The following is a 14,026-nucleotide window of genomic DNA, read 5'->3' as shown; positions in this document are numbered from 1 at the left end:
CCCACTGCCTCGGGGAGTGGCAGCTTATCACCTGGTTCCAGACCTGGCAGCTGAGCTCCCAGCCTTTGGCGCGGCTCCCGGCCTGTCTGTGCCTCCCTCCCCAGCGTCCCCCACCCCCAGGCACACCTACATTTACAACCTGTACAGAGCTGCCCTCACACACCACCACACGCGTGCGCACAGGTGTGCCCGGCTCACCCACTCCTGACACACGCCATGACCCCGTCACTCACGCTCGGAGCGTGCCCACGTGAATCGGGACTTGCCCACGTGCCCCGCAGCACCCGCCCTGCCTGCAACACCCACACCAGGCACCCAGGCCCGCTCACGCTCACCTGCACACCTCCGTGGCGGCTCCCTGGCACCTCCACCAAGAAGGGGCCCCTCACCACAGCCCAGGGCTTCAGTGTGCGGACTCCAGGCTGAGAGGGGACGGGGGTCAGACCCCAATGGCACCACTCTCCAGCCGTGGGACCATGAGCCAGCTCTCGTCCACTCTGAGCCTCCATTTCCTCATCTGTAAAACAGGGACCCCACGGGGCTCCTGGGTGGAGTCGGTGAGGAACACATGTGAACACCAAGAACAGGCCTGGGTCACACAGAACATGCCTAATACCAGACTCTCACCACAGCGACAGCCCCTGACCGTCCTGCGCTGCAGCTCGCAGATCCTCCACCACCACCATGAGCAAAGGGAGTGCCGAGATGAGCCACCAAGTTCAACATCTGTTATTCCTAACCCCGCACACACAGCTCTGTGTAGTAGAAGTCCCTTATCCCCAACTCCCAGATAAGAAAACTAAGGCATTGAGAGGCTAAGAACCATGCCTGAGGCTGAGAAGATCCAAGGGCCTGGGTCTTGAACACCAGAGCCCAAGCACACTCCGTCCCTGGGGCCCTGACGTACCTTCCCCACTGGGTCTCACTATCTGGCAATTTGAACATTGTACAGAAAGGGAAACTGAGTCCCAGAGGAAACTAGTGGCTCCAAAGCCACTGTCCAGGCTATGATGGTCCTGGGACTGAAGCCCAGGCATGCCGCTGTCTATCCTCTGAGCCCCTGGGCACACAGGAGCCTAAAAGCCAGCCTGCCACAACCGCTTCTCCCTCCCCAACTCACCAAGCCAGGAGCCGGATACAGAACAATCCGGCCACCAACCCAGCCGGGCCACCACACAGGCCCTCCACATATGCTACTCACTCCCAATTCAGCCGACAGCCTGTGACAGCTCACTCTGTGAGTGCCCAAGGGAGTGGCCAAGAACGGCTGTCCCTGATATGGCTGGTCCAGCAGCCTCCTTCCTGGGAGAGCATTTACTGAGCACTTACTATGTGCAGATCCCTGTGCAAACATCCCTGTCTCATGAGCAAGGGACCTCAGAGCTCAGAGACGTAAGGAGCTGGCCAGGATCGCCCAGCCAGGAAACAGCAGAACTGACCTTCAAGCCCTCTGCACCTGCTGTTCTGCCCTCGGTCAGAATATGACCCCAATCTCAAGTTACCTAGAAACGCTGCAAGGCAATCTCTGACACTCTCTGCCCTGCAAAATAGGTCACACACAGAATGTGAAAATTGATTCATCTTGTTATGACCATAATGATGACGTGCTTTTTAATTTATATTGGCTTTTTTTTCTTACCAGAGTGCTAGAGATATTTGGGGCAAGATGAACCCCAGCAGAAAGACTTCAGTGAAGAAGTCAAGACATCCCTAGACCAGGCGTGGTGGCTCACGCCTGTAATCCCAGCACTTTGGGAGGCCAAGGTGGGTGGATCACTTGAGGCTAGGAGTTTGAGACCAACCTGGCCAAAATGGCAAAACCCCGTCTCCACTAAAAATACAAAAATTAGCCAGCTGTGGTGATGCACGTTCTAATACCAGCTACTCAGGGGGCTGAGGCAGGAGAATAGCTTGAACCTGGGAGGTGGCAGTTACAGTGAGCCGAGATCGCGCCACTGCACTCCAGCCTGGGTGACAGAAGTGAGATTCCATCTCAATAAATAGGTAGATAGATAGATAGATAGATAGATAAAAAGAAGGCCAGACATCCCTATCTGAACCCCAACAGCCAACCCACCTTGGCACAGTGGGAGGTGCCCTGACAGGAACAAAGCAGTTCCTGCCACGTATTTGCTGTGTGACCTTGGGGAAGATGCTTCACCTTTCTGGCACTTAATTTGCCTACTTGTAAAATGAGGGCATTGAACTACTTGGCCCCAAGAGTCTCCTCCAGCTGAAAGATTCTAGGATTCTATTTCATAGTAATCAAAGAAATAAACATTGAGACAGTGAGCCACCTCTTTTCCTCCCCATAAAATTGGCAAGAATTAAGGAAAACGGTAATACCCAGTGCTGGCAAGAATGCAGAGAAATAGGTACTCTCTCATCTACTTTTGCTGAAACTGTAAATTGGAACAGCCTTTCTGGAGAGCAATTCAGCAATTTTTAATCAAAAGCCTTTCAAAACATCCCCAGCCTTTTAACTCCATAACCCTCTTCTGGGTTCTTATCTTCAAGAAAAGATAACGGCAAAGATTTAGTGCAAAGACATTCATGCAAAGATTTGGTACAAAGATGTTCATCACAGTATTTTTAATATGGGAGGAGGAACCTAACTGTCCAATGACAGGGGATTAAATAAAATATGTTCTGTTCATACGATGCACCACGAAAAAAAATCATGCTCTAAAAGCATAGTTCATGATACAGGCAAACTTTCAGAACGGTCAGGTTTTTTTAAGTCAGAAAATAAAAGGTAGATAATCCCAAATTTACAAGGTAATGAAAACTATGAGGCCAGGGACAGTGGCTCACGCCTGTAATCCCAGCACTTTGGGAAGCCAAGGTGGGTGAATCACCTGAGGTCAGGAGTTCGAGACCAGCCTCACCAATATGGTGAAACCCCATCTCTACTAAAAATACAAAAATTAGCTGGGAGTGGTGGCGGGTGCCTGCAATCCCCAACTACTCGGGAGGCTGAGACAGGAGATTTGCTTGAACCCGGGAGGTGGAGGTTGCAGTGAGCCAAGATTGTGCCACTGTACTCCAGTTTGGGTGACAGAGACTCCATCTCAAAAAAAAAAGAGGAGAAGGAGGGGAGGGGAGGGGAGGGCAGGGGAGGGGAGGGCAGGGGAGGGGAGAACAGGTGAGGGCAGGGGAGGGGAGGAGAAGGGAGGGGAGGGAGGGGAGGAGAGGGGAGGGGAGGGGAGGAGAGGGGAGGGGAGGAGAGGGGAGGGGAGGGGAGGAGAGGGGAGGGAGGGGAGGAGAGGGGAGGGGAGGGAAGGAGAGGGGAGGGGAGGGAGGAGGGGAGGGGAGGGAGGAGAGGGGAGGGGAGGGGAGGGAGGAGAGGGGAGGGGAGGGGAGGAGAGGGGAGGAGGGAGGGGAGGGGAGGAGAGGGGAGGGAGGAGAGGGGAGGGGAGGAGAGGAGAGGAGAGGGGAGGGGAGGGGAGGGAGGGGAGGGGAGGGGAGGGGAGGGGAGGGAGGGAAACCAAGTCCTACTGAGTCTTCCTCCTAAATATATCTGGAATCTGTCTTTCATGACATCCCCACCCATACCCCAGTTCATCACCATGATCACCTTCGGTCTCATTACCACCCACCCCTCTTCCCCGCCAGTCCATTCTGTGAACTGCAGCCAACAATTTTTCTAAACCCAAATCTAATGTGTCTCCATCACCTCCTTTCCACGGCTCCCTACGGATCTCGAATAATGTCCAAATTCCTTCCTGTGGCCTCCCAGAGGGTGACACAGTCCCAGCCCACTCGACAGGACACCCCCCAACTGCCCACGCCTTGCCCCAAAGGGGCTCAAGACAGGCCTTGGGAGCAGCAGGAGCTGGGTCCGATCCCAAGGCCTCTGCCGGGGAAAAGGGCTTTCCCCTGACACGGGGAGATGGGAGAACCCTGTGGGGTGATGTAGGGAAGGGAGAAGCTGGGTCCCATTTAACCTGGAGCCCAAGGAGGCAGAAAGGGCAAAAAGAGGCTGTGAGGAGGAGGCTGGGCTCTGGGGCCTGGGTGAGTCCCTGCCATTCACCAGCTGCCCCTTCCCTCTCTGTACAACGGGGCAGCCATAGGCACCCTCGGCCATCCTGCCCTGGATGCGGAAGACTTGCACCCCCAGGACCAGCTGCTGCCAGGAGAGTTTTGAAAGGTTCCCCTCATGGCGAGGCGCAGCAGCTCATGCCTGTAATCCCAACACTTCGGGAGGCCGAGATGGGAGGAGATTGCTTGAGGCCAGGAGTTCGAGACTAGCCTGGCCAACACAGCGAGACCCCATCTCTATAGAAATAAAAATATAAATAAATAAAGGTTCCCCTCAGAACCAGGCACCAGGCTAAACCCTTCATATGCCCCGAATCCTCCCCAACACTGAGGGCTTCCAAAACTGCCCATTTTCCAGAGGGGAAAAGTGAAGCCGGTGAGAGGAGGTTTGCCCAAGGAGGGGGCCAGAACCGCAGAACTCGCCCCTGAGCCCTCCTTCCCTCCCAGGGACTCTCCTGCCAAACAACCCCTTTGTCTTTCTGGCCCGCTCCCCGGACTGCAAAGCTTCTCCTGTTTAGATCCATGGAGTTGGAAGGCAGGTCTGACGGATGAGCAAACTGGTGCTCAGAGAGGCCAAGGGACTTCCCCAAGGTCACCAAGGCTGAGTGAGGACCCGGCCCCACACCCCAGGGGATCGAGACCTCTCCTAATAACACAGGTGATGTTTCTTGCCCAGATGCCCATCCCGATGCTGAGAGTCCACCTCAGTCTCTCTTGCTGCTGCTCTGCTCCACTGTCAGAAAGGAAAGGCCTCCTTGGTTCACACCCACGCACACGGGATGTACAGGGACGGCCGAAGCCCCTCCCTTGCGTTGCTCCTTTCCTCTCCTTGTGGCTCACCCTGTGCCTGGCTGTGGGCCCTCCGTGTCCCCACGCAGCCATCACACAACCCCCAGCTTTGTCCCAAGACGGTCTCCAGTGACTGCCTCCCGAAGGCAGCAGCTTGCCCCACCCTGGTTGAGCAGAGTCGGGTGGGGAGTGATGATCAGAGAATATTCCTCACCCTAGAGGAAGGGACCCTCATGGGCCCCAGGATAGTCCACAACCAGAGACACCCAAGAACCCAACTGCTGACCCCAACCTGGAGCCAGGGACCCATCCTCTGCTCAGGGTCACAGAGGCGCCAGCCGCGGGCTCCTGCCCTCCACATGCTCCTGTGTGCTGGGCACCATTCTGGGCATCAGGGAAAAGGCAGAGGAGAGTCAAGGTTGGCAGGCAAAGTCAAGGCAGAGCCTGGGCTGACCAAGGGCAACAGGGAGGAGGTGGCCACCCCTGAGTCCCGGACCGAGGGTCCCTGGGAAGGGCGGGCAAACATCATGGGGAGAAGGAGGAGGAGAGGGGAGGAGGGTAGAGGTTCTGCCTCTTGGGCCTGGCTGGCTTGGGCCTGCAGTGGCCTCAGAAGCCTTTAAGGGGATGCAACTCAGACCACCACAAATGGCTCGCGCCCTCATGCTCGAGTTTTCAGATAACCCGGCTGCTTTCCTCCTGAGGCCAGGGATTCCATCTCTCTCGTCCACTCCTCTGTCTCCATGCCTGGCACACAGTGAGTACTTAATGAACAGGCCAGGGCAGCTTCACAATTCACAAGTGGGGCTGGGGAGGCCCCTGCTGGGATTCAGGCACAGCAGTCATAGATGTCATCTTTTCTGTGCCAGGCACAAAGACCAGAGTCATAGGAAGATTCCTCTGCGGAGAGAAGAAATTTGCCCACAAAATACACATAAGCCCGGTTCAAGATGAAGCTGTATTGTATGGTCAAAATGATATATATTAAGGCTGGGTGCGGTGGCTCAGGCCTGTGATCCCAAAACTTTGGGAGGCCAAAGCAGGAGGATTGCTTGAGGCCAAGAGTTTGAGACCAGCCCAGGCAAAAGGGCAAGACCCTACCTCTGAAAAAAAATGTTTTGAATTAGCCAGGTGTGGTGTTGCATACCCATGGTCCCAGCTACTGGGGAGGCTGAGGCAGGAGGATTGCTTGGGCCCAGGAGGTCAAGGTTTAAGTGAGCCATGATTGCACCATTGCACTCCAGCCAGGGCAACACAGCCAGACCCTACCTCCAAAAAAAAAAAAAAAAAATGAACAAATAAGCATTAATTACGATCACTGGCATTTACTGACCACATACCCCACGCCACATATCAGGCCCCACGCTGCACGAGGTACTCTGTTGACTTCTCACATCCTCTGAGTTCAGGTACCATGAGCACACCTATTTTGCAGATGAGGAAACTGAGGCTCAGGTAGGTGAGGGGACCGGCCCATCCCACAGCCGGGACACACAGGGATGCCAACAGCCTCACCAGCGGGTTGGAAGAGAGTGGGCCAGACCTCAAAGAAACTGGGCTGTCCACAGTGCTGACTGCCACTGTCTAAGTCTTGGCTGCAGCGTGACCCCGTGCACCTCTCCCTAACCTGTTGCTGGTGGAAGGCTGAGGATTGGGTTAGGGTTTGAGCCAGGTGGAATCCCGGTGTGTCCAGTGAGGGCCACACTGCTGGGGCCTTTAGACACTCCTGCTTCCTCACACACACAGACCACCACAGACAGAGCCAGAGGCGCCTGCCAAGGACACTGCCCAGCACCGACTCGGACGTGGACCCACGGCTCCCCTCCAGGCCCCCTTGGCACTGTGGCCAGCTATGCACGAGGTGGGCTAGGACCCCCCCCAGCATACACTGGAACTGTGGTCTTCAATCGGGGCTCCCCAGGACCACGATCTGCAGCACAAACACATGTCAAGGATGCAAATTCCTGGGCCCCAGCCAGACCTGAAGAATCGGAAATCCGGGAGGGCAGCCCAGGTACCTTCATGTTTATTAATCAACCAGGAGATTCTGACATTTGAGAGTCCTTCCCGGGGCGCTTCTCTTGACCCCATACACAGAATCCCCCAGAACAAAGAGCAGATGGCTCCACTCCCCATCAGAAGGAAGCCCATCTGGGGGCCGGAGAACAAGCTGGAGGCTTTCTCTGCTTGTCCTGTTGGGAGACTTTTCATTCTGTGAACCTACTAAAGGCCAACACATGGGGGGAACACAGCTGTGAGCTCCACACACAAGGGCCTGCACTAGGGAGCTGACGTCAGCGCGGGAGACAGACAGGAGGCCAATGAACCCACTGCCACCTCCAACAGCCCACCCCTAATAAGGGCTTCGACAGAGGAAAAGTACCCAGGCCAACTCTCTCCCTGCCCAAAACTGTTCCACGTCTCCAAAGGCCTTTAAAAATAGCCCAGCCCAGCACCACAAGGGCCAGTTCCTAACAAAGCTTTGTTGACTCAACTTCTCTCAAAGTTGACAGATCTGCCCGGAGGAGGGGGCCAGACAGGATGATCACCCCAGGCCCTTCTCATTTAGAATCCACCATCATGGGCTTCTAGCAAAAGCCAGAAAAAGATATCCAGAAGAGCCTTTTTTTTTTTTTGGAGACGGAGTTTCGCTCTTGAAGCAATCTCACCTCACCGCAACCTCCGCCTCCCGGGTTCAAGCGATTCTCCTGCCTCAGCCTCCCGAGTAGCTGGGATTACGAGCATGTGCCACCATGCCCAGTTAATTTTGTATTTTTAATAGAGACGGGGGTTTCTCCCTGTTGGTCAGGCTGGTCCACCCGCCTCGGCCTCCCAAAGTGCTGGGATTATAGGCGTGAGCCACTGTGCCTGGCCCAGAAGAGCTCTTGGCATGAGCTCTGAGATCACTCACTAGCCTTGGAGCAGGACAGACCGGAGTTCAAGTCCTGGCACTGCCTGGTCACTAGCTGTGGGATCATAGGAATGCCACTTTGCCCCTCTGAGCCTTAGTTTCCCCATCTGTAAATGGAGATCGTAGCAGCACCCAGCCTGGTAGAGCAGTTGTGGTGGAGTCAAGGTGCTAACGATGCCAAGAGCTTGGCACGTGACATGCTCAATGAGCAGGAAACCTGGCTTCACTCCCGTGTCCCACCATGATGGAGGCATCCCATGCAGCCCATGCCCACCACTCCTGATGAAGCCCACTGTGTCCTCACCCTCCCCTGGCACAGGGACCCAGGAAGTCCACCTGCTGGCGGCTGTGGGACACATCTGGACTTAGCTTGAAGGAGGCCCCAGCGAATCTCACAAAACAGCAGCCAGACTGGAATGGGCCACCCACCTGCCCACCTTGGAGAGAGGGTGAGAGCAGCCCCTGTGCCCAGGGGCTTCACCCCTTCCAGGTAGCAGCTCCTGGGATGTGAGCTCCATGCTGCAGGATTCCACAGGAGAAGGGCCAGCACCTCGCAGCAGACTAGCACCCGCTCAGGAAAGCCCCCTTTGTTCCAAGCATGAGGGGTGAGGGGCATGGAGCTGAAGCGTGGGCTTGGACAGACCTGCAGACGTGCCCAGAAGATCGATGGAGTGGGGGGAAGCGGGGAGCAGAGGTTGTGCAATGCACCACCAGGAGCTGCCTCCCCAGCCTCCATCAACACATGGGGCTGGCGGTCAAGCTGCTGCCTCCAGGGGTGGTGCAGAGGGCCTGGGCCCACGCAGCTGCCCGGGGATGGGTTCTGAATTCCAACCCAAGCCCAGAGCCACTGTCCCCTTCCAAGTCAAACACCCAGGCAGAGGTCCTTCCAGACCCCAATGCTGAAGCCTTCCCTCTGGCCATCCCCTGGGTGGTCTGGACCCATTGCCATTAACCCCTGGTATGCCAGGACACCTCCGGAGAGGCTGCAGGGAAGGGGGAAGCCTGGTATGGAGAAACTAGGGCTGCAAGGGAACTGCAGAGTTGTGAAGTTAGGCAAGTGGAGGGAGACACACTGAGACTGATCTGGAGACGTCCAGAAAGGACAGGCCCTCCTCCTCCGGGCAGCCCGCGACAGCTAATGATCACACGCGGCCTAGATGGCCTGGGCTCTAGAAACCCATTTCCCGGTCTGGCAGACAGAGATGGGGCCAGGGAGAATCCAGCCTGTAAGTGCTGCAACCCACAGGGTGCCGGGGACCCTTCGCCACCATCACCGCACGACGAGCGCTGTGCCAAGTCTTGCCACCCCCCACACACGAACGGGGCAGGGAGGGGGCGACAGGCCAATCTCGCAGCAGCGGCGGCGGCAGCATCGTGATGCATGAATCACCAGCCCCGCGCGCTCGTGCCAGTCGGCTCCGCGCAGCCGGGCGCCCCCTCCCGAGACCACCGCCCCACCCTCGCAACAGCCCCTGTCCGTTGGGACAGCTCTGCGGAGAGGGGGCCGCCGGGGGGCTGGGGCTGCCCCTCCGGACCTAGGGGTGGCGCCGCGCACGCCGACCGGCGCGCACTCCCCGGGCTAGGGGTGCCAGAACAATGGGGCCGGGCGGGGGGCAGGGGCGCGGCCCGGGCACCTCCGAGGGGTCCACAGCGGAGGCCGGGAGGGAGGACGGAGCGGAGGCGGCAGCGCGGAGCGGCTAGCCCGCGGGTCCGGGGGGCGGGGGCGGTGGGTGTGGGGGTGACCGCGGGGCGCGGGGCGCGGGGCGCGGGCGGGGGGCTGGGAGCACTCACAGTAGGTCTTCCTGGTCAGCTCCTCCACAACTTCGGGCTTCAACTTGCTGTTGGATTTCCCCATCCTCGGCGGCCGCGGCCCCCGCCCCCCCGGGCCGGACCCGGTCGGGGCGCCCAGCAGGAGCGGCTGGGCCGGGCGGGCCAGGCCAGGGCCGCGCCTTTGTCTGCGGCGCCCGCGCTGCGCTGCGCTGCGCGGCTGTTGGCGCCGGGGCGCCCGGGGCGTGGGGCGGCCGCTGGGCAGGCCCGGGCGGTCCGGGCGCCGCGGCGCGGGGCTGCCTGGGCTGGGCGCCGGCGCCGGCGCGGTGTGGCCGCGGTCGTCCCTGGTTACTGGGCTCCGCGGCACATGCTCGCTGCTGCCTCCCGCCTGCCGCCGCCCCTGCGCTCCCCGCCTCCCGCCTCCCGCCCGCACCCGCGCGCCAGGGGTGGACCCGGAGCCGCCACTCAGGGCCCGGCGCCACCTCCCGCCCCGCACCCGCCTGGCCGCGGCCTCCGCCAGCAGGACCCCGGCCCCGCCAGCCCGCCGGAGGGGCGTCCCCTCGGCTCAACGCGGCCCCAGGGCGGGGCAGCCACCCCCGCCACCCCCTCCCCGAATCCAGCTCTGGCGCTCCGGTCCCCGCCGCGGCGGGGAGGGCCCGGAAGATCGGATGTGAATGGGGCCAAGTCCCGGCCCGGAGACACTCATTCATTCGACACGGATTCATGGGGTGCCGGGGATACGGCGGCCCACGGGGCAGGAGCGCCCCAGCCCTCGCAGGGCGGGCAGGGCTGTGCGGGATGCCGCAGATAGCGGTGGGGGCACCTACTCTCGGCCCGGGGGCAGGTGACCTCCAAACCCAGGGTCAGGAAGGGAGGTGGATGGAGAAGCGTTCTGGCCCAGGCAACCTGGAGAGGCGGGGAGGCCTGCACGGCCGAGGGAGAGCTCCCCGGCTTGCGGGCTTGCGCACGGCTGCAGGCACAGGGGACCTGGGAGAAGGGCAGGGCCCACAGGGCAGGCCAGGAGAGGCCCCTCGCCGAGGAGCTGGGCCCCTGCCCACCAGCGCCCATGAAAGGACTTCAGCAGAGAGTGACGGGTCAGAGCTGCTCAGAGCTGTTTCTCTGAGCCGAGGCTGGGGTGACAGGCTCCACCTGAATGGACAGAGGCCAGTGGACTGGCGTGGGGGGGTGTGGTCCAGGGGGTAAGTCCAGCATGGCCTTCCCGGTCCACCGCATCCAACATATCATCACGTCTTGAGACCTCTCCTATCCTTTCCAGCTTTAGTTTCTCTCCTTCACATCCATCACAAAGGTCACCTATGTTTTCTGCATCGTTTGTCTCTTCCATGGGAGAACACCCTCCCAGAGGGCAGAGGCATCTCCATAACCTAGAAGGCCGCCTGAGGTGTCGTAGTTACCCAGCAAATCTCTGTGAATGAGCGAAGGATGGAGGAAAGAATGACATCCAGTGCTGGGGCCCTGGGGTAGAGGAGAGAGCGGGGAGGATGAGGCAGCCCTCCCCGGAGCTAGCAGGGATGAGGCAGGAGTGGGGTCTCTTTCTCCCTTCTTTCCACAGTGTTCTAACCTCGGAGGGTCCAGAAAGCTCAGAGGAACCCTGAGCAGGGCCGAGTGCCTTCCAGCTCCCAAATATCTCTCCTGCCTCTAAGCATACTCCATCCACTCCTGCTTTCCCCTGAAGCCCCTGCCCAGGCTGAGCCCCAGGCCCCAGGAAGTCTTCAGATGGGGATGGACTTGCTGGCTTGGGGAGCTCATTCTGCAGAGGAGGTGGGCCCAGTTGGAGGGATCTGGTATAGACTTGGGAGCAGAATGTCCCAACCTTGAGGACCAACTCAGAGTGGACAGCAGTGAGGGGCCCACAGTGGGGGGCTAAGAGTTGACCAGACTGTGCTGAGCATCCTGCCTGGGAGGAGGGAGAGCCAGCACGGGAACCAGGGCCTGGCTGGATGACAGCGGTAGTAGTTAAAGCCCTTTAGAAACCCAGGTGCTCAGGCTGGGTGCAGTGGCTCATGCTGGTTAATCCCAGCACTTTGAGAGGCTGAGGTGGAAGGATTACTTGCGCTTAGGAGTTCAAGACCAGCCTGGCAGGGGAGACCTCATCTCTACAAAAATTTTTAAAAGTTAGCTGGGCTTGGTGACACATGCCTAACTCCCTGTTACTCGGGTGGCTGAAGTGGAAGGATCACTCGAACCCAGCAGGGTGAGGCTGCATTAAGCCGTCATCGTGCCACTGCCTTCCAGCCTGGGTGACAGAGAGAGACCCTGACTCTCTCTCTCTCTCTCTCTCTCTCACACACACACACACACACACACACACACACACGAAAAGAGAAGAGAAAAAAAGAGAGAAAGGAAGGAAGGGAGGGAGGGAGGGAGGGACGGCAGGCCAGGCATGGTGGCTCATGCCTATAATCACAGCACTTTGGGGGGACAAGGCAGGTGGATGGCTCGAGCTCAGGAGTTCAAGACCAGCCTGGGCAACATGGTGAAACCCCATTCCTACAAAAAATACAAAAAAAAAATTAGCTGGGCATGCTGGCACATGCCTGTAGTCTCAGCTACTCGGGAGGCTGAGGCAGGAGGATTGCTTGAGCCTAGGAGGTGGAGGCTGAAGTAAGCCCTGTTTGCACCACTGCACTCCAGCCTAGGTGATGAGACCCTGTCTCAACACACACACACACACACGCATTCACACACACACACACTCATGCACACACACACACACAAAAGAAACCCGGGTACTCATCCTGTGAGTATTTCTTGCTCACTGCCCCTGCGCCAGGTGCCGTGCTGGGCACTGAGACCAACGTGGGAGCTCATGGATCTGACCCAACCTGCTGCACAGCGATCACAAAATCACACTGGCAACAAACACCATGCAAGGAATGGAGAGGGTGGGGGAACATATATGGGAACACCTGCCAAGGAACTCAGGGACTTCACAGACTCATCCCATCATTCGGGACATTTTTCTAAACACCTACTATGTGACCTGGGGACATAGACCAGATCCCTGCCATCAGGGACCTTACACTTTAGTGAGGGGAGAGTGCTATAAACAATAAGCAACATGCATAAGTGCAGCATAGAAACCAGAAACACGGGGGCGCAGTGGCTCATGCCTGTAATCCCAGCACTTTGGGAGGCCAAGGCGGGCGGATCACGAGGTCAGGATTCAAGACCAGCCTGGCCAACATAGTGAAACCCCTTAGCCGGGCATGGTGGTGCGTGCCTGTAGTCCCAGCTACTTGGGAGGCTGAGGCAGGAGAATCACTTGAACCTGGGAGGCAGAGGTTGTGGTGAGCTGAGATCACACCACTGCATTCCAGCCGGAGTGACAGAGCAAGGCTTTGTCAGAAAGGAAAGGAAAGGAAAGGAAAGGAAAGGAAAGGAAAGGAAAGGAAAGGAAAGGAAAGGAAAGGAAAGGAAAGGAAAGGAAAGGAAAGAAAGAGGAAGGAAGGAAGGAAGGAAGGAAGGAAGGAAGGAAGGAAGGAAGGAAGGAAGGGGAGGGAGGGAGGGAAGGAAGGAAGGGAAAAGAAAAGAAGAAACCATAAATACACTGCATGAGTAGAATGTATCTCACAGGTGAAAGAAGAAAATGAGGCAGGAAAGAAGATGGGAAGGGCTGAGGGCTGGAGGTGTGTGGTTTTGGTTGGAGAAGGAGCCTCACTGAGAGCAGAGGGGGAGCATCTCCCAGGCCCTGTGGCAGAGCCCAGGTGGAGCCCAGCTGGCCCACGTGCAGCCTCGTGTGTGGCCTTGCAGGAGTACAGTAAGGTGGGCTTTAAAGGGCAAGGCGCAGAGTGGGGAGGCAAGGTCAGACTCCCGACTCAAGGGATCTGATGTGCTTAGCCGGCCACCTCGGCTGCTGCTGCAGGGAGAACTGACTCCGGGCACAGACGGGTAGGAATGGGGACCTGCCAGAGGTCACTGTATCATCAGCCAGGAGGTGGTGATGGCCACGTGTAGTGTGGCCGTGGAGGACACAGAACTGGCTACACTCGGTGACATTTTGAGGGTAGTGAGAGCAGGATTCCCTCACTGCTGTCTCCTCTGAGTCGGTCCTCAAGGTTGGGAGACATTCTGCTCCCAAGTCTACACCAGATCCCTCCAGCTGGGGCCCATCCTACCTCCTCTGCAGAATGAGCTCCTCCAGGCCAGCAAGGCCATCCCCATCTGAAAACTTTCTGGGGCCTGGGGCTCAGCCTGGGCAGGGGCTTCAGGGGAAAGCAGGAGTGGATGGAGTATGCTTAGAAGCAGGAGAGACATTTGGGGGCTGGAAGGTATGAGACAGAGAGAGGGGACTCAAGGACAAGGCCAGGGTTTCTGAGCTGAGCATATGGAAGAGTGGGGTTTCTGTTTGCTAAGATGGGGAGTGGACAGGTTTGGACAGGAAGAGCTGGAATCTTACTGCAGACAGGTGAAGTGTGAAATGCTTACTAGATGTCCAAGTGGTGACGGGAGAAAGCAGGTGGCACAGGCGCCTGGAGTTCAGCGACAGGTCCAGGC

At 58.2% G+C, this 14,026-nt stretch overlaps 1 protein-coding gene across 1 annotated transcript in view; it reads right to left on the bottom strand.

Annotated features, from left to right (window-relative positions):
- The window catches only part of NCS1 (neuronal calcium sensor 1), a 65,266-nt gene extending 55,392 nt beyond the window's left edge, over positions 1-9,874 (bottom strand). Inside the window, exon 1 of the mRNA XM_030818032.1 lies at positions 9,530-9,874. Within this exon, the coding sequence (XP_030673892.1) occupies positions 9,530-9,593 (64 nt within the window). The 5' untranslated portion in view covers positions 9,594-9,874. The remainder of the gene's footprint in view (positions 1-9,529) is intronic.
- Positions 9,875-14,026: the final 4,152 nt, after the last annotated feature.

The sequence above is a fragment of the Nomascus leucogenys genome, chromosome 8, assembly GCF_006542625.1.
Source record: "Nomascus leucogenys isolate Asia chromosome 8, Asia_NLE_v1, whole genome shotgun sequence".
NCBI lineage: Eukaryota > Metazoa > Chordata > Mammalia > Primates > Hylobatidae > Nomascus > Nomascus leucogenys.
Note: the sequence above shows the minus strand (reverse complement) of the source record. Positions and strands in the feature narration are given on the sequence as shown.